The 27,610-nt window shown below is 39.0% G+C and overlaps 1 protein-coding gene and 1 pseudogene across 4 annotated transcripts in view; one reads left to right on the top strand and one right to left on the bottom strand.

Annotated features, from left to right (window-relative positions):
* Btbd7 (BTB domain containing 7) overlaps positions 1–27,610 on the bottom strand; it is a 90,586-nt gene that overhangs the window by 18,989 nt on the left and 43,987 nt on the right. For 3 of the 4 annotated variants that reach the window (XM_052185186.1, XM_052185188.1, XM_052185187.1), the window contains 3 exons: positions 14,065–14,273; positions 12,539–12,614; positions 6,655–6,815 (listed from right to left, as the gene is read on the bottom strand). In XM_052185186.1, the coding sequence (XP_052041146.1) occupies positions 6,655–6,815; positions 12,539–12,614; positions 14,065–14,273 (446 nt within the window). Of the gene's footprint in view, positions 1–6,654; positions 6,816–12,538; positions 12,615–14,064; positions 14,274–27,610 lie in introns of those variants that run through there. The other variant, XM_052185189.1, reaches the window with a different exon arrangement.
* LOC127687006 (profilin-1-like) lies at positions 5,078–5,593 on the top strand (annotated as a pseudogene).

Raw genomic sequence — 27,610 nt, 5'->3', positions numbered from 1 at the left:
CCACCATCATTAGGAGGGAACCATCCTATGGATCCAAGGACAGTTCAAATGTGATGCATACATTAGCATAACAAAGGAAAAATAAAATGATGTTTATAGGTGGTGAAAAAATACAACAGAATTCAAGCTAATATCACGATAAAAATTTAACAAGTTAGACATAAATGGAATTTATTCTACTATAATAAAGTCTATATATTACACTCATGGCCTACATCATACTGAATGGGGAAAAGCTGGAAGACCTCAAAGGAGACAAAGATGACCATTCTTGTCATTTATACTCAGCATAGTACAGAGGTCCTGGCCAAGATAATTCCATAAGGGGAAGAAATAAAAAGGATTCAAGATGGAAGGAAGTTAAAATGTCCTTGTTTGGGGATGACATGATCTTATTTAGAGAAAACCCTGAAGATTTCACCAAAGTTAGTTAGATCTTTGGATTTAATAAACAAATGAGTAGTAGAATACAAAACCCAGTAGCATTCCTAAACATTAATAGTGAGCTATATGGAAAAAAGTTAACAAGTCATCCCATTTACAATAGCTACAAAAAAATATAAAATACCTAGAAATAGGGGCTGAGGATGTAGCCAGTGTGTGGAGTGCCTATCTAGCATTCATAATGTCCTAGAGACAATCACTATCGCCTGGGTGTATTGGAACACATCTGCAACCCTAGTGCTTGGGAGGTAGAGACAGTGGAATCAGAAGTTCAAGATCAACCTTGGCTACATGATGCCTCGTTTCCATAAAAAACAAACGGACAACAAAACAAATAAAAAGAAACTGAAAATATATGAATAAATGGTAAGATACTCTGTGTCTGTAGATAGGAGAACTACTAAAGTATACATAATATCCAGAGCAATGTGTAATGTGCTGGGTTTTTTTGTTTTGTTTTGTTTTGTTTTATTTTTGTCAACTTGACATAAACCTAAACATATCTGAGGAGAAGAGACCTTAGTTGAGAAAATGGCCTGTATGCAAACCTTCAGGGTTTTGGATGACTGATATGGGAGGAGCCAGCCACATTGCAGGCGGTGGTCCTGGATGGAAGAAGGAAGCAGGGCTCCTCTGTGGCTACTGCTTCAGCTCCTACTTCCAGGTTCTTGTCTTCAGTTCTTGACCTGAATTCCTTTCATAATGGACAGTGATATGGAAGTGTAAAATGAAACAAACCCCTTTCCTCCCTAAGTTACCTTTTTGGTCATGATGTTTTATCACAACAGTAGAAACCCTAAGAAAATTGTCAATGGAAAAGTGGTAAAAATATCAATGGCATTTTTCAAAGAAACAGAAAAAAATTCAAAGATTTGTATGGAATTACAAAAGACCCGGCAAAGCTAAAGAAATATTAGGCAAAAGAAAAGAGCTGGAGAATGCATCATATTACCTGATGTCAAAATATACTACAAAGCTAGAGAAATCACAAGAGCATGACACTGCCATAAATAGAGACATACGGGTCAATGGAACACAGCTTTTAGAAACCATAGGAATGAACCCATTAATTTACAGTTAACAAATCTGCAACAAAGAGAGAGAGGAAAAAACACCCCACATAACAGAATGGATAATTTTGAAACTTAGGAAAAACCCTACTAAACAGTTACTTGCCTTAGTTATTTGCTTTGACTAGGTAACTACTTTTAATAACTGGAGAGATGGCTCAGAAGTTAAGAGCACTAGCTACTCTTGCAGAGGACCTGGGTTTGATTTCCAGCTAAATAACCAACTTTAACTCCAGTCCAAGGGGATCCAATGCCTTCTTCTGGTCTCCATGGCTAACAGACACATGTGCAGGCAAAACACTCATCCAAGTAAAACAAAATAAAAATACCATACTCCAACACTGATGAATTATGACAAAATGTCTCTCTTGGTTATTTTTTAAATATACAAACATTTTTATTGAATCTATCAACTCATGATTTTAGTCTAAACAAGTGTCTAAAACAGGTGACATCTCAGGAGGATGAAAAACTCATACTCAGATCAAGCTAGAATTCCATTTTCTGAATATGCATGCTAGGAAGAACCAAAAAAATCTGATTACACACACACAGACAACTGATTACTTCATTTTAATCCATGCCTTAAGTCATTCAGCTTTTTTATTCTAAAAACACCCCAAAACAGATTTGAAACTTGTGTATCTTTATGCTAATGTGTTAATCTTGAGAATAAACTCTTTTCAAAACTTTTCTTATGATAGGCATACTGCATGATGGGCAAACTATGCCTGATTTGGTAGTAGCTTGCTCAATAAATAATTTTTTGAAAACTGAATATTCACATGTAGAAATATGAATAGAATCATACCTCTCACTATTTATAAAAAGTATTTTCAAGTGGATTAAGAGACATGAAACTATGAAATTTCTAAAATAAAACACAGGCAAAGTCTTTCTGGCAAGTTTGCACAGGCAACAAAAGCAGTAAGAGACAAAAGGAATTGTATTAAACTGAAAACTCTGTACAACAAAGAAAGCAAGAGAAAAGGACAGCTTCAGAGTGGAATAAAGTACTTGCAAATTTACATCTGAAAAACTACTTATCCAAAATATGGAAGACACTCAACTGTGCTGGCTAGTATGACAACTTAACATAAACTAGTATCTGGAGAAAAATAATTTTTTTTAAAAAAAAGATTTATTTATTATATGTAAGTACACTGTAGCTGTCTTCAGACACACCAGAAGAGGGCATCAGATTTCATTGCAGTTGGTTGTGAGCTAACATGTGGTTGCTGGGATCTGAACTCAGGACCTCCGGAAGAGCAGTCAGTGCTCTTAAGCGCTGAGCCATCTCTCCAGAAAAAGAATCTTAATTGAGAAAATGCCTCTATATGATTGGCTTGCAGGCAGTCTGTAGGACACTTTGTTAATGATGATGTGTAAAGGCCAGTCTAGTGTGGGCAGTCGTTCCCCTGGACTGATGGTCACAAGCGCTATAAGAAAGCAGATCTAACAAGCAATGAGGAACAAACCAGTAAGCAGCACTCCTCCATGGCATTTGCAGAAGGCCTCCTCCTTCCTGCCAACTTCCTTCAGTGATGGATAGTGCTGTGGAGCTGTAAACTGAAATAATCCCTGTCCTCATTAAGTTGCTCTGGCCATGGTGTTTTATCACAATAGAAACCTTAACTTAGAAACCTTTAGGCTTATGCCTTTAATCCTAGCACTTGGGTTCCAGAACAGCCACAGGTACACAGAGAAACCCTGTCTCGAAAAACCAAAAAAGAAATGATGTGGTGGTTTGAATAGGTATGATCCCCCACTGTCTCATATGTTCCAATGCTTGGCCATTGGGAGTGGCACTATTAGGAGGTGTGGCCTTGTTAGATGAAGTATGTCACTGTGGGGGTGGGCTTTGACATTTTCCCAGTCTCTTGGTGCTTGCAATTACTCTTGGCTGCTCCAGCACCATTTCTGACTGTATGCCACCATGCTTCCCACCGTGATAATAGACTGAATCTCTAAAACTATAAGCCAGCCCAATTAAATGTTTTTTTGTTATAAGAGTTGTCTTGGTCATAATGTCTCTTCACAGCAATGGGGAAAAAAAGTAGAAGACAGAAGTCATATCAAAAGCATGAGAAGACAGAATGACTTGCGCATACTGGTGTATCTGCCTCTCTCTATCTCAGCACTCTACACTCGGGGGAAGTGGGTTACCTGTGAGTAGAAAGCCAGCTTGGTCTAACCTCTGAGCTCCAGGCCAGGTAAGGCTCCTTGTGGCCTCCATACACTCATAGATCTAAATGTTTGGCCACCAGACAGTGGCACTATCAGGAGGTGTGGCATTGTTGGAGGAAATGTCACGGGGGTGGCCTTTGAGGTTTCAAATGCTCAAAGTAGGAGCAACGCAGAGTCAGTCTCTCTCTCTCTCTCTCTCTCTCTCTCTCTCTCTCTCTCTCTCTCTCCCTTCCCTCCCTCCCTTCCTGCTACTTGTGGATCCAGATGTAGAATCCTAGTTCCTTCTCCAGTACCATGTTGATTGTGTGCCACCATGCATCCCCCCCCCCATGATAATAATGAACTGAACATATAAGCTAGTCCCAATTAAATGTTTTCTTTTATAAGAGTAGCTATGGTCTGAGTTTGAGGCTACTACTACAGAGAGAAACCCTGTATGGGAAAAAAAACAAACATGGAAAAAAAAGTTGCCATGGACATTTATCTTTTTAGAGCAAAGAAAAACTAAGATACTTATATAGCAAAATCTTGTCTCAAAAACAAACCAACAAAAAACCCTGCCAAAAAAAACCCTACCATACACACACAAAACAGGACATACCATCAAGGATGTAAAGAAAATGAGATCACTTCAGATTACTGGTAGAAAAGAAATACGTCTGTCTTATGGAAAATAGTGTAGAAGTAACTTAAAAAATTAAAAAACATACTTCATATGACTCAACAGAATATATACTGGGCACCTAATGTCATGTCAATCTCCACATGAATAGGCATTATTCTAAGGGAAGCAAGCCAGGCATACGATCCCACCAATTCATAGACTCTAAAAACAATTTCAAGAAGTTAAGATCTGATTAGTTATTATTAAAGGCAGAAGGAAGCAGCACATGGTATGGATATATGTCAAAAGAATGTTTATAGAAAGAGTAAGTATTAGTGGCTTTTTTTTTTTTATAATGTAGTAGGGTAACTGGGTAACAATAGTATATAATCTGTATTTCAAAACAGCCAAAAGGGCATTCTAAAGTTTCATATTACAAAGAAATTGCAAACATTTAAGGTGGTAGGTTTGCTAACTAAGCAGATTTAATAAACATAATTGCTCTGAAAACATTCATTAAATTATACTGTGTGTGTGTGTGTATATATACATATATATACATACATTACATATATATATATAATTGCTATGTAGAAACTTGATAAAGAAAAACTGTTTATAATGATTTTCAGGAAAAAAAAATAATGATTTTCAGGTACTATATAAAATATATATAAATAAATATATAGCCGCATTCCGGACGGTAGCTCGTGCCCCCAGCCCAGCCCGAGATCCTAGCAGCAGCCCACAGAGCAGCCCCAGCAGCAATGCCATGGCCGGGTAGAACGCCTACATCAACAGCCTTATGGCGGATGGGACCTGTCAGGACACGGCCATTGTAGGCTACAAGGACTCGCCCTCAGTCTGGGCCGCTGTACCAGGGAAGGGAAGACCTTCGTTAGCATTACACCAGCTGAGGTTGGTATCCTGGTAGGCAAAGACTGGTCAAGTTTTTTCGTGAATGGGCTGACACTTGGGGGCCAGAAATGTTCTGTGATGCGGGACTCACTGCTGCAAGATTGGGAATTTACAATGGATCTTTGTACCAAGAGCACCGGAGGAGCCCCCACCTTCAATGTCACTGTCACTATGACTGCCAAGACGCTAGTTCTGCTGATGGGCAAAGAAGGTGTCCACGGTGGTTTGATCAACAAGAAATGTTATGAAATGGCCTCTCACCTGCGGCGTTCCCAGTACTGACCTCATCTGTCCCTTCCCCCACCGTTCCCTTTGGCTTTTGCACCCTCTTCTTTCCATACACACACATACATTATTTTTTGGGCCATTATCCCATTTCCCTTATTGCTGCCAAAACCACATGGGCTGGGGGCTAGGGCTGGATGGACAGATACCTCCCCCTACCTATATCCCCTCCTGTGTGTGTTTGGAAAAAAAATGTTGGTTTTGGGTTTCATTTTTGTTTTTTTGGTCTTTTTTTTTTTCTGAATAAAAAAAGATTCTACTAACAAAAAAAAAATATATATATATTATATTCATTAATTCAAGCAATTCTGTTAGTTAAAAAAACATTACTTTAGGAGCTGGACAGATGGCTTAAGAGCAGTCATGAGGGCTACAGGTTAGATGTCAGCATCCATAAACAAGCCAGGCACCCTGCAGAGACCTCTAACTCTAGCTCGCAGGTTCTAATGCCATCTCCTGCCTTTGCGCCTAGGTGTACACATGTATACATGTATGTGTATGTACACACACGCACTAAAAAAATTCATTTATTTATGAGTAGCATAATCAACTCCATTAATACATAGTCCCTGATTTTTCCTCTCTGTTATTTTCAAGACAAGGTCTCTCGCTGTAAACCTGGCTGTCCTGGAGCTCACCATGTAAAATGCTGGCCTTGAACTCAGACCCACCTGCCTCTGCTTCCTGAGTACTGAGATAAAAATTTGCCCAGCTCCATTAATCTCCAACAGTCTGAAAACGCACTCAACTGACCTATATTACACAAATAAAAGCAAGTATTGAGTGAGTTCCAGGACAGCCCGAAATACATAGAGAAACCCTGTCACGAACCCCACCCCCCCCCCCAAAAAAGTCCTGAGTCTATTTACTACTGTTCTTTTCATAGAGACCAAACTGATTTACACTGATAATGACCAAATTAATTCACTTCAAATCAGCATCAAGCAACGTTAGTACCAAGCACACTTTTTTATACTACTTAGTCACTGGGGACACAACGTTGTACCAAATAGACATTTGTTTCTGTTATCTGAAAATCTACTTTTGAGTCTTTTGCTAGTAGGAAAAATTATTTAAAAAAATTAAAGCAGGGTAAGTTTGGCACTTTTCTTTTCCTGAAAGGAATGAAAAAAGAAATGAACTTACTGCATCACTTAAGACCTCACTGTTTATAGGTAAGATGTGTTCAATCCGCACAAAAGGCAAAAGAGAAGAAAGGATCTCTCTAAGTTCTTCTGTGTCCAGGTCTCTCCTCTTCACACCTCTTTTGTTCACACTATGTGCAGTGCCACTCAGTAAGTTTGGCTCTGTGAAATAGAAAAGGAAAAGCTTCCAGTGAAATCCCAATTTTCACAGACACAGCCTTTTTCTTTTTAAGACACTTTTATGTGTGTACATGTGTATGGGGTGTGCACATGCCATTGCACTGAGTGCTGAAGGCCAGGACTACTTTCAGGATTTAGTCCCCCTTTCCCACATAGGATTCAAGGATCACAAATAAGCCATCACTTTTACCCACTCAGACATCATCTTGTTGGTCCTAGGGACAACCTTGTTTTCCTCTCCATTATGTAAAGACTCAATACCAGATATTGTTCATAAGTGTATTTGCTTTAAGAAAAGTTGTAAAGAAGTTTAATTTAGTACACAAGTTTTCAGATAAAGTACAGTGTCTATAATACATGGCATTATGACTTTATGACTTCTATACTAAATTCTTTTTATGTATAATAACTCAAAGTAAGAAAAATGACAATCTGTTAACATCAAGGCTGTGACCAGTTTTTAATATAAGAGAGGCAATGCACTACATGTGCTACTTCCAGCCCTGGAATCATGTATGAGAAGGGGAGAGGAGGGCATCTCAAGTAGTCCAGGTTGGCTTCCAATTTGTTACACAGCCAAGGATGAGTCTGAACTTCTGCTCTTCCCACCCCCATTTTCTAAATTCTCGGATTACAGACATGTTCTACCATGCCTAACCCAGACTACTTATGTTTAATGGTAATAATATATCAATCACCTGTATCCAAAGGAGCAAAATCTAATGGACATTCTACCTAGTTCTAATCTTCTAAGTTTCCGTAACATGGAAATGTTACTGCACACAGGTGAATCTTTAATAACTGACATGTTAGTCTTCTGTTATGAGCAAGAAATAAAGTTTCTCTTTATTAGATATTGATATGAAAGGAAGATCCAAAGAAAAATATGTATGCTTTTGACATTGAGGTATGAAGAAAATTACACATTTTAGAAATATTTAATTATAACTTTAATTTAGGGGGCTATATATTTTTTCTTAAAATTTGATAATTTTCACAACGAATATGATCTATATTGTTGGTAATAAAAGTGCCAGTCTTTTGAGACATGGTGTCTCTACACGGCCCTGACTGTCTTGGAACTCACAATGTAGACTAGGCTGGCCTGGAACTCACAGACATCTGTTTGCCTGTACCAAAGACATCCACCACCACACTCAGCCCACATTTTATAAGCAAATACATCTTTCTTAAATCATGTGAGAGAACTATATATAGAGGAAACAATTTGTATGTTTGTAGTGTTGAGGATAAAATCTATGGCTCTGTATGCAAGGCAAGTCCTTTAATATTGTTCAATATCTCTGACATTTTTTTAAAAAAGTACTGGCATCTTGGTTTTTATGTAAAGCCTTACACAAAACCTTCAAAAGCAAGGGTAGAAACATCTATACACAAAAGTAACTAAAGAAGAATGGTCCAGTTTGCCTTTCTTATTCTTGCAGGAGAACCTTACATTCTAACTTTGTCTGAAACTTACTTCATCTATTTGTTTATTTTTGTTTTTAATGTATATAGCTGTTTTGTCTGCAAGTATGTCTGTGAACCATGTGTGTCTAGTGCCCTCAGAGGACTCAGGTGGGTGGGTGTTGGATTCCCTGGGAATGGAGCTATTGTGACTTACCATGTAGGTTCTGGGAACTTAACCTGGGACCTCTAGAAGAGGAATAAGTTAACTACTGAGCCATTTCTCCAACTCCCTACACTAAAGAAAATTTTATCCTTGAAGAATTTTTTTTTTACCTAGCCAAATAAATATGATCTTTGATCATGACCAACTTTTCCTTATTATTAACCTGTATCAATGAGAGCACCAATGGACTCCTGTAACTAGGCAGTTAATATTCACAGTGTGAGGTAGTTATACTGTACACAATTGACACACACTAAATTAACCACTTCTCCTAGAGGTTAGTTTTCTGTGGGCCACTGGACACAATCATTTTGCTAACTCATCAAGATATAACTTTGTATGCTACTGTTTAAAGGCACATTAAGCCAGGCAATGGGGGCAGAGGGGCAGAGGCAGGCAGATTTCTGAGTTTGAGGACAGCCTGGTAAACAGCGTGAGTTCCAGGACAGTAAGAGCTATACAGAGAAACCCTGTCTCAAAAAACCGAGAGGGAGGAGGCTAATATATTAATTAACATCGAGCTTATGGCCAATAGCGCTATTACTTATGCCTCAATGAAGTTTATTGAGGCATACTCTATTTTCTCCATAAGGACACCCCTGCCTTCTTGCATTTCAGAATCTGAAACACTTTAGCACTTCACTCAGCAGCCATATTAAACTGAGATCATGAATGAAAAAAACAAAATGTAAAAACTTATTAGGTTGGGCTATAGAGACAGCTCAGTGGTTGAAGAGTATTTGCTATTCTTGTAGAGGACAAGGGTTTAATTCCAGGTACCAAAATACCCAAATACCATTCACAAACATTTGTAAGCACAAACTTGGTATACATATACAGGTGTATGCAAAATACTTATTCACATAAAATAAATCTAAAAATTTCATTAAAAAATATTAGGTAGACTATGAAAAGGACAGGTATTCACAGTAGATCTGAAAACAAGGCAAAGTATCAGTGTCTCAATTAATTAATCTTCGGGCTGAGATTTTTTTTTCTTTCTTTTTTGAGACAGTGTCTCTTTTATATAGCCCTGGCTGTCCAGGAATTCAATGCACAAACCAGGTTGTTTTTGAACTCAGTTCTACCTGCTTCTGCCTACCTAGTGTTGGGATCAAACCTGGACACAACTGGCCTAAGAATTTAATTTTTTTTTTCTGTTTTTTGTTTTTTTTTTGAGACAAAGAGTTTCTCTGTGTAGCTTTGGCTATCTTAGAATTCGCTCTGTAGACCAGGGTGCTCTCAACTCACAGAGCTCCATCTCTGGAGTGCTGGGATTAAGGGTATGTACCAGTTTAAGAAATTAAGCCACTACTCTAGCTGAGAATTTAATTCTTCGTAAGTCAAAAAGTTTGTCTTGCCACTCTGTGCATGATCAAGAATAACACTGAAAGTGTGTGAATAAAGATTAGAGGTTACTGTAGGATGTGCTGGGACCAGAGACCAGAGACTTCATCCAGCAACTACTGGGAGCAGATGCAGAGTCCCAAGGCCAAATGCTAGGCAGAACCTGGGAGTGCTGCAGAGGAGGGGAATGAAGGATTGGAGGAGCCAGAGGGAGCAAGAACACCATAAGAACATGCCCTATGGAATCAACTGATGGGACTCAAGCGTACTCAGAGAGATCAGGAAGCCTGCAGAGGTCTGACTTAGGTCCTCTGCATTTGTCATGGTTGTGTAGCTAAGTGTTCTGGTACGATTCCTAACAGTGGGAGTGGGGGTTATCTCTGCCTTTTTGCCTGCATTTGGGACACTTTTCTTCCAACTGGGTTACCTCATCTATCCTTTATTGAAAATATGTGTCTGTAACTTTGTTAGGTCATATTTGGTTGATGTTCATGGAAGGCCTGCTCTTTTCTGAGGGTAAAGTAAGGGGCTGGATCTGGTGGAAAGGGAGGTTGGTGGAAAAAGACGTGGGGGAGAGGAAACTGGAGAGAGAAGAAACAAAAAGGAAACAAAGATTTGAGGTTACAAATAAATTATAATAAGTTGATAAACTTACAAATACTGACATCTATAAATGAGAATGGATTATATGTTGCTATTCAAAGTCCCAAAACCAAATACTAGGCAGAGCTACAGAGGAGGGGTATATTAATTATAATGGCTTTGTAGTTAAAAATTTTCAAATGTGAAAACTGCTGAAGGCTTTTGAAGGTCAGAGAAGAGTAAATTAAGAGGAAAAACAGGAGAACTGTTTCTTCCTCTACTGCTTAGGTAGCAACATAAGAGAGAGCTCAACAGTTAAAAGTACTTAACTGCTGCTCTTGAGGATGACCCAGGTTTGGTTCCCAGTGCCCACATGGAGGCTTACAACCATCTGTAGTTCTAGTTCCAGGGGATCTGATGCCCCAGGTATGTAACATAGTACACATATATATGTGCAGGCAAACATACCCATAAATAAATCTAAAAAGAACTTTTTAAAGAGCTTACATTGGCAGCTTACACAAAATCTTTATGTTTAGAGAACAACTGCAGATGTACTGGCTTGAATATCTTAGAGAGGTGAACTTCATGATAAACATGTCTCGCATAAACAAAGCACCGAGGCTGAGGATGTGGCTCAGTTGGTTGACCTTTGACGCACACTCAGAGAGCTCTGGGTTTGCTGGGTTTCACTCCTAAGAACTTGTAAAACTAGGCATAGTGGTATACAATTGCAATCCCAGCACTCAGAAAATGGAGACAGGAGGAACAGAAGTTACATAGGCGTGGGCCACATGAGATCCTATCTCAAAATAATAAAATGCTGAAAAGTGACAGGAAAAAGACATTTTTTTTCTAGCTGAAGTTTATTATATATGTTCAATATATAGAGAAAGAAAGCACTAGATGGAGGGAAAGTGATAGGTGGTATACCACATAAAAGAATATTACAGAATCTTATATTTCTGGGTTAGCAAGATGGGCTCAGTGTATAGAAGCACCTGTCACCAAGCCTAATAAGTCAAACTCTAGTGGAAAAACAGCCTTACTCTTGGCAAGCTATACTCTGAATTCCACTCATGTACTGTGATTAATGTATGCACATTTGTGCATGTGCATACACATGAACACAATCAACTTAAGTGTGGCAAACATGAAAAGAAAATGAATCATGTATTTCTAAAACCAAAAGACCATATTGTGTATGAAACAACCCATCAGTAACCCCAGCTGGAGGAAATTTTTTTAAAAACAAACTAAAGAAAACACCTTTTGTGGTGCTAGAAGTGCCATATGCTAGGGCCTCACACATACTAAATAAATGTTTTACCACTGAGCTATACCCTTAGTCCTTTGTATAACTCCCTCTCCCCCTTTTATGCTTTTTGAGACAGGGTTCTCTAGATAGCTCTGTCTGGCAAGGAACTCAATATATAGCCTAGGCTGCCCTCAAATCCATATAGATTTGCTACCTCTATTTCCTGATTGCCAGGATTAAAGTTGTCTGTCACTATGCCCAGCTTTTGTATGTTTCTTAATGGAAGTAAAATTTATACAACATAAAGTCATCATGTTAACCATTTTAAAAAGTATGTTCATATTGTCCATATTCATCATCTATTCCAGAATATCTTTAATGATGCTTCTTTCTCTGACACCTTAATCACTACATTTTGTTGTTGGTTTCTGTTTTTCCAAGACAGCATTTCTCTGTGCTGCTCCGGCTGTCCTGGAACTTGGTTTGTAGACCAGGCTGGCCTTGAACTCACAGATCTGTCTGCCTCTATCTCCTGAGTGCTGGGATTACTGGCATGCATCACCACTACTGAGTTCTACATAACCTTTTTTATTCTAGCATTTCATGAATCACTTAACATATTATCACAGACATAAAATGTAATAAAAGCAATCTTTTAAAATCAGGAATTTTTTTGAAAAAATTGATATATTTATTTTATCATTTTCCCCTCAACTCCACTAACATACTTTACTTTTGGAAAGAAAAAAAAAAATCCAAAACCAAAAAACCCTCTAGTTTCTCCAGTCCAGTGTGCCTCTCAGACTGGTGAGCGTGTGCTCAGCAAGCTTCAGCGTCCCTGAAACCTCAGATGGCAACTGGCACAAGCTTACTCTCTGAACTTACCTCTGTCTGCTATTCTCTTCATCAACTGATGTTCACCCCACTTAATCAGATATTTAAGGATATCTTGTTCACTTGCCTATAATAAAAAAGTAAAATAGTAAAATTAATTTAGTAAAATAAAAATAATTATTTATTTTACTAAAACTAGTAAAAGAAATTAGAAAAATGTTTAGTTTCATTACTGACTTTTCCTAAATCATCATGTACATATGGAGTGCAACTTGCCATATTTATTTGTATCAGATGTGTGAAGTTTGAGTTAATACTGTGGTCTATCAAGATGTACAAGATGGCATTCTTTTATTCAATAGCCTCAATATTCATTCCTGCTGATGGTTTTTATTATTACCATCTTTTTAAAAATAATGTCTGTTTCCTACTTGAAAGTTTATCTAATTACAGGGTTTTGTAGGACTAGTCTTTTTTGGGACATGATGGAGACAGGCATATTCTTTCTTCCAGTGATGGGAAAAACAAAATGATGAACTGTCTAGGCCACAAGGTTTTCTGTAGGTTGAGGAGTGGCCCTCAGAGGACAATTTGTGAAATGGTAAAGTGTCATCATCTCTTTGTATTCTATTTAAAATCTTATAGGACAAACGGGCTGTGCCTTAAGATGCTTTATTTGTTATGAAGTAGTGCTCAGCTCAAGACAACCATCTGAAAGCACTGGTAAATCCTGACTCCAATAGACATCTTGTATTAACAAGGACAGTGAGACTGAGTGAATATAAAAGATTTGCAAATGAAGCCCAAGCATTTCAGACTTATTACTGTAATCAAAGCAATACTGAAGGAGAAGCACAGTGAACAACTTGAGTTTTATTTATTTTTTTAATTTAGTATTTTCTAACCATGGTGATAACATTTTATAGTCTATCTGGTACACATACAAAGACACAATGGCTTAAAGGGTTTATAGTTTCACAGCATTAAAAGCTGTTGTATAGCTTTAAGTTAAAAACACTTTACCTTATAGTGTTTTTTGCAGTATTTAAAACCTATTACGAGCTTACAAAGTAGATTGACACATAAGCCAAAGACACAGAAATAACTAAAAATTGCTCTGCTTAAAGATAAACAGTTGAGAATTCAATTATGCTTTAGCAGAGCACACACAGAGTTCTTGTGATGAGTGTGAACAAACTAGCAATGGAATTCCACTCTTACTTTGTGCTGTCTATGGTGTATAATCTAAGTATCTGATATTATACCAAAAGAAATCATTATACCAAATGAATGTTACTGGAGAAAGGCAAGACAATCACTCTCAGACTGTGTTCCTGACCTGGTCTGTCTGCTTTGTAGGATTGCTGGTTAAGTCCTGGGCTTGTTCACAATGTTGAGTGATGACAGCAGTGTGCATGGAGGCCCAAAGTACCAGAGGCTTTCAGTGTACAAATATGGAGTGGGCATTCATTAAGCAACATCTACTTTTCCCTGCCCCATCCTGTAAGAGTGGGGGCATGATGAATTTCTTTGTACACAGGAATGACAAAGGACATGAGAGATGTATAAATGATTACCTGTAGGTAGTCAGACTGGATAGCAGTAAGTAGATGGTCTTTGCTAAGTTCATAAAAAACATCCGAAGTCATGACCTGGGATAATTCCTCACAAAGGAAATGCAAAGCTTGCCGGTGCACCCACTTAGAACCATATGGATGTGAGCTCCACTTGAGGATGGCAATTAGGGTATCTAATGAGATGCTCTCAGCAATGATATCCTCACAGCCTAAAAGAGAAGGCAAATACTTAAGATTAATCAGAAATATTAGTTATTGAAAGTTATTGAACATCAATGTGTTAGGTTACACAGTTAAAAAGTTGCTATAGTTAAAAAAAAAAATCAAGAAGATAAAATATCCTATCCCACCAACCATCAAGACTTGGTGGGATAGGATAACAATAGTTAAGAATTCTATAGGAAGCCGGGCGGTGGTGGCACACACCTGTAATCCCAGCACTCTGGAAGGTAGAGGCATGTGGATTTCTGAGTTCGAGGCCAGCCTGGTCTACAGAGTGAGATCCAGGACAGCCACAGCTATACAGAGGAACCCTGTCTCGAAAAAACCAAATCCAAAAAACAAAAAACAAAACAAAAAAAGAATTCTATAGGAAATCTGATGCCCTAAAAATTCAGATCTACAGGAAGAGGCAGAGAATCCTCCTAGCTACAGAAGGCATGTATATAAGTGTCAATCCAATCATCTGAATAAGACAGTACAACTGAATCACTAGATTTAAGGGAAGAAGAGTAAACATATGTGGGAAAACAGAAATGACAGAAGGACATGGACAACAGTTGACTAGCAGAGCACCAAGATCCAAAGAGATGGTTTAAGTCCTTTGAAGACAGACAAAACACATTTGATATTCTTTTGAGTTTAATTCTGGCAAATTGAAAATGAAGTAAGGAAATAAATCAAAAACCCAGAAAAAGCAACTATGTCATTTTAAGAGCTCAAAGAAGAAAATAAGAAAATCTGAGAATAGTCAGTTATTCTCCTTAGGAAAAATCACTTTAAAATATAAAAATACATGGCCAGGCATGGTAGCACATGCCTTTAATCCCAGCTCTTGGGTACATAAAACAGGAGGATCTGTGGGAGTTTGAGGCTGACCTGGTCTACATTGTGAGTTTCAGAGCAGCCAGAGCAAACAAAACAAAACAAAATACAACCAAAAACCCCCAGAAACTGGCCCACCCTCTCTCCCCAACTATGAGTGACAAAAACTGTGAAAGGACAGAATTAACAGAAACATTTCAGTTTACTATAAAGAGTCCTAATAATATGAAAAACAAAAAACAAAAACACAAGCATTTAAACCCTACCACTGATAACAACAGCAAAAAAATATGGCTATCCAAACTATACTGTACTCAGAGCCTTACAAGATAAGACCAAAGGTATCAATGATGATACTTCCAGAGTTGAACATTCAAAGTTCAAAGTGACAGAGAATGAATCTCATATTCAGGTGATGTAAGACCATTAGTAAGCATTTAGCACCTACTTGCCTCTTCTTTTTTTTCTGATACACTACTACTAGATGAAGAGATACACCATAAAATAACTGAGCCACATGATTTCCACAAAGCTTTTAACAAAATATTTCAGGATGATGCCAGCACCACAAATGGGGATGCCGTCGCCAATTTATCTTTATTGATCCTTTTGCACATGGTAGTCAATAAAATGTGTTAGATATGCAAGTCAGATCCTTGCAGATAAGAGGTACAAAACAGAACAGTGCTTAGAGGAACTGTTTGTAAACAGCACCAATTAGAGAGGAGTGGAGCAGATATGAGTGAGCCTGTTTACCATGTTGATCATGAATTTGGATGAAGATATGAAAACTATGTTCAAAACTTTCAGATGACTGAATCTGGAAAGCACTGTTACCAGGACATTGCACAGCTCAATCACAGCTGGCTATACAGATCAGTCAAAATCAAGTAAAATAAAGGTAGGAAAGATGATTAATTTCTACACTTAGAATGATGAAAATTGCTAAACAGTGGAGGATAGCAGTAAACTGGCTTAATAGAGAGCAGTATCTAGGTATTTTAACTGCCTGAAAAAAAAATGTAGTATGGTTGTTATAAAACTGAAGCACTCTTGGGTTTCAGTTCTCCACAGAGCCTAAGGCTGTTACTGCTCTCTTGTGTTGCTCTGAGCCTTGTTTTCTAGATGGGCACTGATCAAATCACAGAATGTGAAGAGGTGATAACAGAGCAGCAGAGTCTAATACTTGTTACAGGGGAAAAGCTCTCAGCAAACATGTTATACAATTTACATAAGAGAAACTTGAGCAGAAGTGAAAGAGATGTTGTTACATGCCCAGAGGGCCTTCACTAGGCAGAGAAAAAATACTACTATTGCTTTAAGGACAGACCCCCAACAACCAGCTGGATGTTAAAAGAAGAGAAACTCTGGCTCAATATCAAGAAATTATTACAACCACAATTTCTTTCTTCTTAGCTTTAGAGATCCTTCTAGAAAAGTAATAGCAGAAACAGGCTTAGCAAGTTAGAAACAGAGTACAAGGAATCTTTACACTGAACAGGAACCAAGGTCAGAAGCTATCTAAGTCACTTCAGTTTTAGAAATTAGCAACAGAGCAAACCCAAAATTCAGTTATCTAATCTAAACATTAAAATAACATCGTAGAAGGAGAACCAAGCTTTTAGAGGGTGTGGTCCACTGACAGCCCCATGCTTCAGTACGTCGTCCCACATCTGACACACATGTCTGTACTCACTGAACTCAGTTGTTTAAAAAAAAAAACAAGACATGAAATTGGAAGGGTGATTTATTAGGAGGGATATGGGAGAAGACAGAGAGGAGTAAATGGAAGGGGCATATATGATCATATTTCATTTCATGCCTGTATAAAATTCCCAAGAAGAAAAAAATCATCATAAGCACCACTGAGATGCCACAGTGAGATCTGTTGCGATATCAGAAGGTACAAACATGTGCTGAGGAAACATGCAAAGTATGGCAAAGTTCTGAAGAGACTTCATGCTTTCATGGTGAGCCAAGCTGAGGACAGATCTCATCTAAAAGGTAGTGGGGAACTTTGGCCAGGATAGAGTTTAAATTTAGAGATTGGAGTGGAAGTTAGTTGAGAATCAAATCTACAGGAAAAGCTATCACAGATGTGTCTGGAAATGAAGCAGAAGGGAAACAATCCTATTAAACCAGGTTGTTGGCAGAGGACAAGAGAAAGATGACGTCATTACCCTAAATTTTAGATTAAGATTACAAAGAAGCAGACTAAGGAGGAAGAAAGGACTTTAATCAGGCAGGCTAGACTTAAAACCCTAGCTATAGTTAGGTGTCATGGAATATGCCTTGAATTCTAGCATTCAGGAGACTGAGGTAGGAGGATTGCCAACAGTATGAGGCCAGTCTGGGCTACATAGCAAGATTCTAAATGAGCAAAATCACCTTGGTAATTACATAATTCTCTGAGGCCAAATTTTCTCTATGAAAGTGGGCTTATAACTATATCCTAACATTCTTCATTCATTCAAGCATTCTGGAGCACCTTGGTGCTGAACATCAATGGGCACATAGCTCTTTGTATAGCTTGTATTGTCAAGATTAATATGTTATGGTAAAGAAGCATGCCTTTTAGGCTGCCAAGATCCTCAGCAATGCTGGGATTCTATATAAACCTGGTGACCTAAATTTGATTCCAGAATCCATGTGAAAGGTGAAGAAATAATTCAATAAAGTTGCCTTTGACCTTGACATGTACACCACAGCATAAATCCCCATCACAAACACACTTATACAAAAAGATAAATAGCCAGGTTGGGTGGACATGTCTTTAATTCCAGCACTTGGGAACCAGAGGCAAATGAAACTTTTTGAGTTTGAGACCAGGACAGACCTTGTCTCCCCTCACTCCCAAATGGAAAAAAAAATGCACTTATCAAGGTTAAGAAACAGGGAACCAAAACCATACATAAAGCAGTAAGGCAGGAAAAGGCTGTCATGGGAGGGCCACTAAGTGAGGACACTAAGAGCTTCCCATAATGTCAATTTTCTGGTATATTTGAATTAGACTTCTAGGTCTAAATACATATTCAAAGATGGTCAGATTCTTGAGGACAAAAGCACACAAACACAAAGCCCACTGTGGGTGGTGCCATCCCTGTGCTGGTAGTCCTGAGATCTATAAGTAAGCAAGCTATGGGGAGCAATCCAGTAAGCTCCATCAGCTCCTGCCTCCAGGCTCCTTGCCCTGTGTGAGTTCCTGTCGTGACTTCCTCCAATGATGGACTATGAACTGGAAGTTTAAGTTGAATAAACCCTTTCCTCCACAATTTACTTTTTGGTCATGGTGCTTGACTGGAGCAACAGAAACCATAATAAGACATCCTTCAACTCCACATTGGAATCAAGCAGCTGCTTTTGTCTGGAGACTGTGCTTGTTGGTCCTCTTGACGATCTGCTGCCTCTTCTCACTACTTTGTAATCCCCAATCTGAATCAAGTTCACAGTGAACAGACTGAGTGGGAAAATCAGTTTCTGTTTTGTAATGCAGTTATGCAATGCAAGTGTCACCCACATACACTGGCAGGTGTATCTGTTAGTGTTAGATCAGGAAAGAGCTCATGCAAAACCCAAAGGATTCACTATGGAATCTTCTGGTGTTTTGTTGTCTGGTGATAACAAAAACCTAGTAATGATGTCAAAGAGAAAGAGCTTGGTGTGGGTTACCCCATCTGGAAGCTTCCTTAGATGGAAGCAAAGGGGAAAACAACTCTACATAGGTGAGGGAAGAGGCTGCACTGATTTTCAGTGTTTCAACTAGAGTAAGATTGAACTAATTCCCTCAGTCTCCAACCCAGTATTGTCCCAAGTTAGTCAGGCAAAGAAGGAATATGTAGCTTGGAAGCAGAGAGAAATAGCCGTCAATACTCTCTAAAAGTCACCACAGCAAGGTACAAGGAAAGGTGGATTGTGGGACCATGAAAGGAAGCCTGTTTTCTGATTGAGCTAGGTTTAAAAACCCTGGTGACTTGCAGATAATCCTGCAAGGTACAGTAGGCATTTGCCACACTCCTAGACACCAGGCTCCTGACAGGAGGCCACAGCTCTGTACTCCATAGGTTTGTGGCCATCAGTCACGTAGCCTCAAGATAGATCTCAATTTTAATGAGGTACCTAAAGCCCTGATGGGCTTAGCCAATTAAGCTCTCTTTCCCAGACACTCCTCTCTACAAAGAGTATTTAACCTCAGGCCTGCTCTGAGAAAGTGGGATACAGTTTAACTCAGTTTCACTCTTCACAACTCTCTGCTATGACAATAAGTGCTTTAAAACCATTGACTGCCTCTTCTCCTCAGACTGCTGTGGGGAATAATGGAGCAGGTTTTCCTCTGAAGGCCTCTCAGCACTTCCAGACACTGTCTCCACCAAGCCAAGCCGCCAGCCAGAGCAAGCCTAGGAAACTCTTGTTCAATGGGACCCAGCTGGAGCTCTCCTCCCTTTACTCTGCCCTTCAACGTGGGCTGGCTCTAGCCCACCGGCCCCATTCCATTCTCATCTCTTCTGTGGCATCCAGTGGTGTCTGCGGTGCCCAAGAGACTGTGAACCTGTTGTCCTTGGCCTCCATGGGACCTGGGGACACACAAGCCTGACTCTACCAGTCTCCCAGGGTCAGACTGCGCTCCCCCACGCCCCTGGAGCGGGATCCCGAGGCTTCTCACAGCCCAGCACTGGGTATTGGCATGGGGTGTGTGCAGTCAAAAACTTCCCGTGTCCCACCTTGTCCAAAGGCCTTGAGCCCTGGGCTGGACCCGGGCCAGCATTTTAATCCACAGTGGATGAAAACATGCCATGAGTTCCGGCCTGCGCTTGCTTCCTCTCTGCTTTAAGATCAGCTCTTACCCCTTGCCACTCTGCTGGCCACCACTAAATGCATGGCAGCAAGCAGTTCCTCCATCACAGCTGCACTGCAGCAGCTGGCTGAACTGGGCTTCTTGGATCCACAACCCACCCAGTCCGTTACCATTCCTTTCAGTACTTTGCTTCCTCAGCTCCCCTAACAACTATGTAAAGTTTAGTTCTGATAATAAAAGGAATCAGCAGTTTTAGAAACTGGACCCCGGCTAATTCTATCATTGTCCCTAAAGCAAATCTTTTGTAGAGGCCATGTCACCAGGCCAGCTATGAAGAACTGAGTTTAATCAACCACATAAACTGATATGCATCACAGAAACTGAATTTTAGCAACCCTGTGCCTATCTCACATCCACTCTGCCTTCTATTACAGCGAGCCATTTTTAAAGGTCTACTAGACCTTGCTCCAGTCATACCTTTGAACATTCTGCTTTTTGCTATGGAAATAATCACATCCTACCTCCAGGATCTGCAAGATACCTATACAGAGACAAATTGCAAACACCTTTCCAACAGGAATGATGGAGGATAAATGCCCCCTTTTCTTCCCTGTCAACAATTCTGAGTGGTATACCATCCCCAGGAACCTCTTCCTGAGAGGGTTCCAGCAGTATTAAGTCCAGCTGGCCAGACCATCACCTCAGAACGTGTAATTATACTGGCTCTCTCATTCCACTTAACCTCTCCTAACTGCATTCCTATTCTCTGCAAGAACTCCCCAGAATAAACTATCTTCAAACAAGTCTTTATCTAAGGACCACGTTTATGGGGGCAACTTAGATTAAGACACCACAGACACAAAAATTGAAAAGGCTGGTGAGATGACGTCAGTGGGTAAAGAAAGGTACTTGTGACATCTGCCTGACTATCTGAGTTCAATTCCCAGAAGCCATATAAAAGAGAATCACTTCAAGGAAGACTACCATTGAATTTAAGTGCAAAGCAAGCCTGGGCTACCGTGTAATACCCTGTCTCATAACACTGTTTAGATTGCTGTATTTGCTTTGAATGGTTTTAATTATCAAAATGTGATTGTGAGTTTGGTGGTTGTATTAAAATTCCTCTGGGAGAGAGGTCAAGCTAAACAGTTAATGATTTCCGGTTACTGGACCAAGGACATGCTATTTTGGGAGAAAGGCTCTGCATGTTTTGACAGGAAAGGAGAAAAGGCTCTGGACCCCTTTCAGAGTGATATGGATCACATGGGGAGACCCCCTGAAGAACTAGGAAAATTAAAGAGAATCAAACAGGATAGGTAAAGATTCTTTGTGCTATCCTTCACATGGCATGAATGAAAACTTATTACAACTGCTTATTAATAAGATCAACTCATAGAAAAGACAGCTGTCTCTCACATGCTCAAACAAGGAGCAGAATTTCATCCCTAACTAATCTGTACAGTCTGCATAATCCATACCATCTTAATGGTACTAAAATTTTGGCTGTGAGATTTATGTATTACAGAATGTACAGCTCTAGAGAGATTCATCCTCAAAGATGCTAAACTGACATGTTCGGATCCCTGATTCTGGGTGCCCTAAACAGCTTCGGGGATTGCCATGGATTCCAGATCATCTTGCTTCATTCAACCTTTCAGATGGATCTAGTGAGCACTTAAAGCATACAGAGACTGGATAACAGATGCTAAAGCTGGCTTTCTTAAGTCTAACCAAATTTTCTAATTTTCCTACCTCTCCCCACCCCTTTAAAGAATTTTTCATCACCCCTGTTCAGTAGGAAGAAGTTACGGAAAGTTGTCAGTCCAATTCCCTGGGTTTGGGGGTCTGGTAATGGTTATTTTACAAATTATAGAAAAGTTACCATTTTATGGGATAATTTGGGAATTGTCATAATTTTGAACACGAAGGAAATAGGTGGGATGGATTACTAAATTTTATCCTTGAACAAAGCACTGTGTAGCCATAATCTTAATTGATAGAAATCTTTACTGTGCAGCCATAATCTTACTATTGATAGAAAACTGATACAAAGCTAAAGTTATAATTTATTACATTGTACAGAATTAATTTTGATACAGATTTAAGGTTTTCATTGGTATGGATTTATTTTGATTAAAAATTTAAGATTAATATTGTTACTCTTAGATAGGCATTGTGCCTATGCAATTCATTTAAAAAATACAAAGCTTAGACCCAGTCCTTTTAATAACTGCTTTACAAACTGTTTTTAGATGATTAAGTAACACAAGTTAAGAGCCAGATAGCAGACTCATGGCTATGTTAGATTCTGATTTAATTATAAAAGGTGTTTTTGATATTATTCAATTAGAAATAGCTAAGAGTAGTCAAGGTTTAACAGTTCAGATTACCTTATATAGAGAGAGTCTTCAAAAACATCAGAAATCCACAGAACGTGACATTTAGTGTTATTTAATCATTTGACAATGTCTGCTCCTGACAGCATTCCCTTCTTAGTTCAGAGAAGAAACTGAGCAATCTTCACCTCCAGGCGAGCTTGCTTATCATGGCCACTGGGCAGAAATTGCTTATTTCATTTGCAGACAGAATACTGTCCAGGAAAAGGAGACATGCAGAACAGTCAACTGTTACCCTGCCAAGGTAAACAGCTCTTCATAATCCTGTTTTGCAAAGGTCTGTCAAATGATCATGGGCCAGAAGGCTGAAGACTGGTGCTCCAACATTATGAGGAATTAGGGGGCTGTCCAGGTAGTCAACTGTTTCTATAATTTTTTAAGTTTGAGAAGCTATGTTTGGTGCTTCCTATACACCCAGGTAATGTTTAAATCATTCTCGGATTTCTGATGGGGTTGAAGACTAGTTATAGTCTTCAATATATATTCAAACTCAAATTGTTTAACACTGAGAGAGAGGTTATAGAGTGGAAGATATGGTTTTAGGACAGCGTTACTGGCTAAAATCCAAACACAATCTAGGGACAGAATCATAATTCTTTAAGTTAGGAATGATGGTAGAGTACCTTATCTAATTGACAAATATGATGGACTAGATGTCATTTGTATATCATACTGTGTAATTTACATGATTGTTATGGTTTTGTTCAATTTATGTCTGGGAAAAGAGTTTTTAAAATAATTTTATTGGACAGAAAGGGTGTGATGTAGAGTTGTTTCTGATGCTAAGATCCTGCTCCCCAACTGGTTCTTAATCTGTCAGTAAAGCAGCCATGGGTCAATTGCTGGGTGGAAAGGATGGGACTTCAAGGTCTCTGGAGGCAAGAGACAGATGCAAGGGTGGAGAGGACAGTTTGCAAGGCTTCTGATGGAGAAAAGTTGACCAGTCACGTGAGATCTCGAAGCTGAGTGGCCACACAGGCTGCTCCTATAGGTGGGTGGTCAAGGGCATTTAGCAGAGACTAGATGTAACTGAGCACTAAAGTTTAGGTGGGTGGGAGGTGAGGAGCTAAGAGTATTGATAGAGGCATGCTAGCATCAGGGGTTTAATAATGTTCAGCAATTGTGCCAAGAAGGCAGGTTGAAAATGAACAACTGTGTATCTGTGTCTTTATCCATGGATTCAACAGAAACTGGGTGGGGCTGGTAGCATGGCCCATTCCTGAGCTTAGGTGAGGTAGCAACGTAACTCCAATTAACAATTAAAATTTTGGGGGCTGGAGAGATGGCTCAGCGGTTAAGAGCACTGACTGCTCTTCTAAAGGTCTTGAGTTCAAACCCCAGCAACCACATGATGGCTCACAACCATCCGTAAGGATATCTGACGCCCTCTTCTGGAGTGTCTGAAAACAGCTACAGTGTACTTACATATAATAAAATAAATACATCTTAAAAAAAAAAAACAATTAAAATTTTGTTCATCTCTTGGGATTTTGGTCAAATGAATGGATCATTTGGCCCTGGATTCCAGGTTTCCTGTCTAGACTTTCATTTTAAAAGAATGATTGTTGAGCTGTGTGCCAAACTCTATACCAGATATTCTATCAACACTAGCTCTTAATCTCAACAGCCTAGCAATTTTCTAGCAGAATAGATACAGAAGTGACAGTAAGTCTATGCACTTCTCACATTCTGAGTAGTCCAATTTTTTTTTAAAAAAAAAAACATTTTAATAAATCTGTGGCCGAGAAGTTCCCTTTATAGAAATATCTGACTAGCTCTTATGAAGACTCCTTTTCCACCCTTCACAGCCCTCACTAACCTTGTGCTCGGTTTTGTATTTGAATATATCAGCACAGCAGGAACACACTTAGAAGAAATTTTGACATAAGAATAGCCATTGTTTCTCTCATGTTTACTGTAAATTACTTAATGTAGGAAGTACTAGGTGTATAATATCTAAGCCTAAGAGCAGTCTCACAAATAGGATGGCATTATCCACATTTTTCATATCATCAAGCAAAATTTCACACATAAAGCTAAAGGCAATTGGAAATAAGTCTTAAACTATGCACATAAACTATGCACATAAACTATGCACGGAAAATAAAAATAAATCTTTAAATAAAGAAAAGTAGGTCCCAGGATGTACAAGAAACAGGATTCAAATCCTGGCCTTAATATTTCACTTGTAACATTATTTTCTACCTTCAGTTTATATATGGCAATAGGACCATCACCAGTGAGTAAATAAATCCCCCTGAATAAATGAATACTGCACACAAAGAATGAGTAGAGGCTTAGACTCTGGCTCATTGGTAGAGTGCCTGCTAGCATGTAAAAGGCCCTGGGATTGACCCTTGGCATACATCCACATAAGAGAGGGGATAAAAAGCTAATTTTAACCTATTTATAGATTTGTATCTGTTCACAAAATAATGCATCTAAAAAAAAACCCATTTCAAGAACACTTATGATCTCTGTATCTTGTAGCCAGAGTTTTCCAAAAATGCAAATGCAATCAGTTCATAAGACTTTTTTTTAATCAAGGGGAAGAACTCTGCACGGTCTACAAAGCTTGTTACAACAGCCTGGGCTGCCTTACTTCTTGCCATACCTCACTCATCTTTATCCCTTTCCTGCTTTATCTCCAGATCTTTGGATCTGCTATTCCTTCTACCTCTAATCAATATGGGACTACTCATTCTCCAGGTCTTGCTTTTCTGGGCAGCTGTCTCTTTGCTTTGGGTCTGTAGTTTCTCTGCCTCCTACCATGCTCCATCAGTATCCAGTGCTGTGTACTGTGAAGGCACTTTTGCTATAATTACTTAGTGATTTCACTGGACTGGGTATTCATTTCTTTAATCTAAAGCCCTAGCATGCAGTAAGTCTTCAATAAATGTGCTAAATGAAACAAGAATGGGAGTCATATACTAATTTTATACTGGGCCTGTATGAATGGAGAAGCTGTAGGTTTTTTTCTACCTTCAGTATCCCCTTTTGCTTTTATTTCTTTGAAAACTCACATAGCAGTAATAGATTCAAACTATCCATCCACTGTGCATGTGAGTAATACTGGATAGCAAGCACAGGGACTTGCTCACGCTAGGCAAGTGCACCATGGGATAGCAGCTTCAACTTACCCCAGCTTCAACTATTTCTATTTAATACTTCTAAAAACAAACAAAATCTGGCATAAAAATATAGATGTGGAGTATTCACACAATTAAACACTTGAAGTGCTACTTAAAAAACATATTTTGCCGGGCAGTGGTGGTGCACGCCTGTAATCCCAGCACTTGGGAGGCAGAGGCAGGTGGATTTCTGAGTTTGAGGCCAGCCTGGTCTACAGAGTGAGTTCCAGGACAGACAGGGCTACACAGAGAAACCCTGTTTTGAAAAGTCAAAACCAAAGAGACAATTTTTTTTTTAGAGAGATAAATTGTTTTGTATGTATGAGTGTTATGCCAGCAAATATATACATGGTGCCTGTGGAGTCGAGAAGAGAGTGTTGTGGACAGTTATGAGCCACCATATAGGTGCTGGAAATGAAACCCAGATCTTCTGCAAAAACAGCAAATGCTCTTATCCACTGAGCCATCTCTCCAGCCTGAGTGCTTACTATTTTTACTGCTCACACTTGCAAACTAAGAAAACCTCTATCTAGTTTATTTCTTCTTTAAAAAGTTAATGTAACGTGCATGTGTGTATGTCTGAGCTTGTGTGCAGGGGTTGGGTGGGGTCAGAGAGCAGCTTAGAGGTGTTATCCCCTTCCATGTGGGTCTCAGGGATTGAACTTAGGTCACTGGGCTTGGCAGCAAAGTACTTTTAACCTATGAGTCATCTATTTACCTAGTTTTAAATTGACATGAATAAAGAATAATAAACTAATCACACAGTTAGCTTAAGGCATTTTCTAAACCTATTATAGTAAGATACAAGCTCAAATAACGTATCTAGAAAACAAGATCCACTTATTCCCTGGAATTCTAGTCACAACAGTTTTAAAAGACAGTATTGTTTCTTGATGCAAGCTTCAAGAAAGAACACAGTGTAAGCCTGACAATATAAGCCTAATTTTATACTAAATCAATTGAAATGGCTTATTTATTATATTGGTATAGTTAAAGAGAAGTATATTTGACAACATACTGTTTTGATAATAAAGATATTTAAGTGTGTAAATGTATTTCTGCTTTCTGGTGCTAGTTCTAGATGTGCAGATATTTTACCTTCAAACACTAACATGTAAAACACAGCACACAGGAATGAACACTATGCATGATGTATATAAAAATGTTTTATATACATGTATAGGCAAAGGCCAGCTACATACAGGTAAAGGCAAAGTGTTTCTTAGGTCCCTCGACTTTGTTTTACAACAGGGTCTTTCACTGACCTGGAGCTTCCCTGAGCCCCTGGGATCTGCCTGGTTCATCCTCTCCAGTGTTGGGATTGGAAATGCATACCACCATGTCCAGGTTTTTACATGGATTTTAGAATGCCAAAGTCAAGTTGTAATGCTTGCATAGCAACAATTTACCAACTAAGGCATCTTATTCAGCCCTTAAAATCTTAATAAATTATTTAGGCAGTAAAATATTAGGCAATAAATAAAAATAAAATGCAAAGGTACCCTGCACAAAGGTGACAGAGGGAAAGTGTGCAATCTATACCAAAAATTGTTTAAGATAAGGTATGTAAGCAAATGTTATCAAACTTGCAGTAAACTGTTAGCTCTCCTGGATTAGACATGCATCATCTTAGTAAACTGAACTGTTACTCATAAAACTTAGAAAGTGATTCTTTACGTCTCATGTTGAACTGACTATTCTCATCTGCTAAGAATCATCTTTAGCCTAGTTCAACATTCTCTCAGAATCATGCTCAGACTCATTTGCTTTAGAAGGAACAGTTACAGACAGAAGTGAAATGATTCACCAGCCGAGACAAGAGGAAAAGTGTCACTATGCAGGACAATGAAAAGAAAATGGAAAGAGGAGACAAGGCTGAGCGAGCAGGGACGTCTCATTGGCCCTGCCCTTCTGCATGTTCCCAGGAATACACTCTTGGAAGCTGGCCAAGTGGTAAGGGAAAAAACTAGGTCAATGTTTTTGTGGCTTGTTATGATTTCTAATTCAATAAAAGACATTCATAATGACTAAATATATGGCAAGTATAATATATAGCCCATTTAAAAATGAAGATTATAAGCCGGGCAGTGGTGGCACACGCCTCTAATCCTAGCACTTGGGAGGCAGAGGCAGGTGGATTTCTGAGTTCGAGGCCAGCCTGGTCTACAGAGTGAGTTCCATGA

The sequence above is a fragment of the Apodemus sylvaticus genome, chromosome 6, assembly GCF_947179515.1.
Source record: "Apodemus sylvaticus chromosome 6, mApoSyl1.1, whole genome shotgun sequence".
NCBI lineage: Eukaryota > Metazoa > Chordata > Mammalia > Rodentia > Muridae > Apodemus > Apodemus sylvaticus.
Note: the sequence above shows the minus strand (reverse complement) of the source record. Positions and strands in the feature narration are given on the sequence as shown.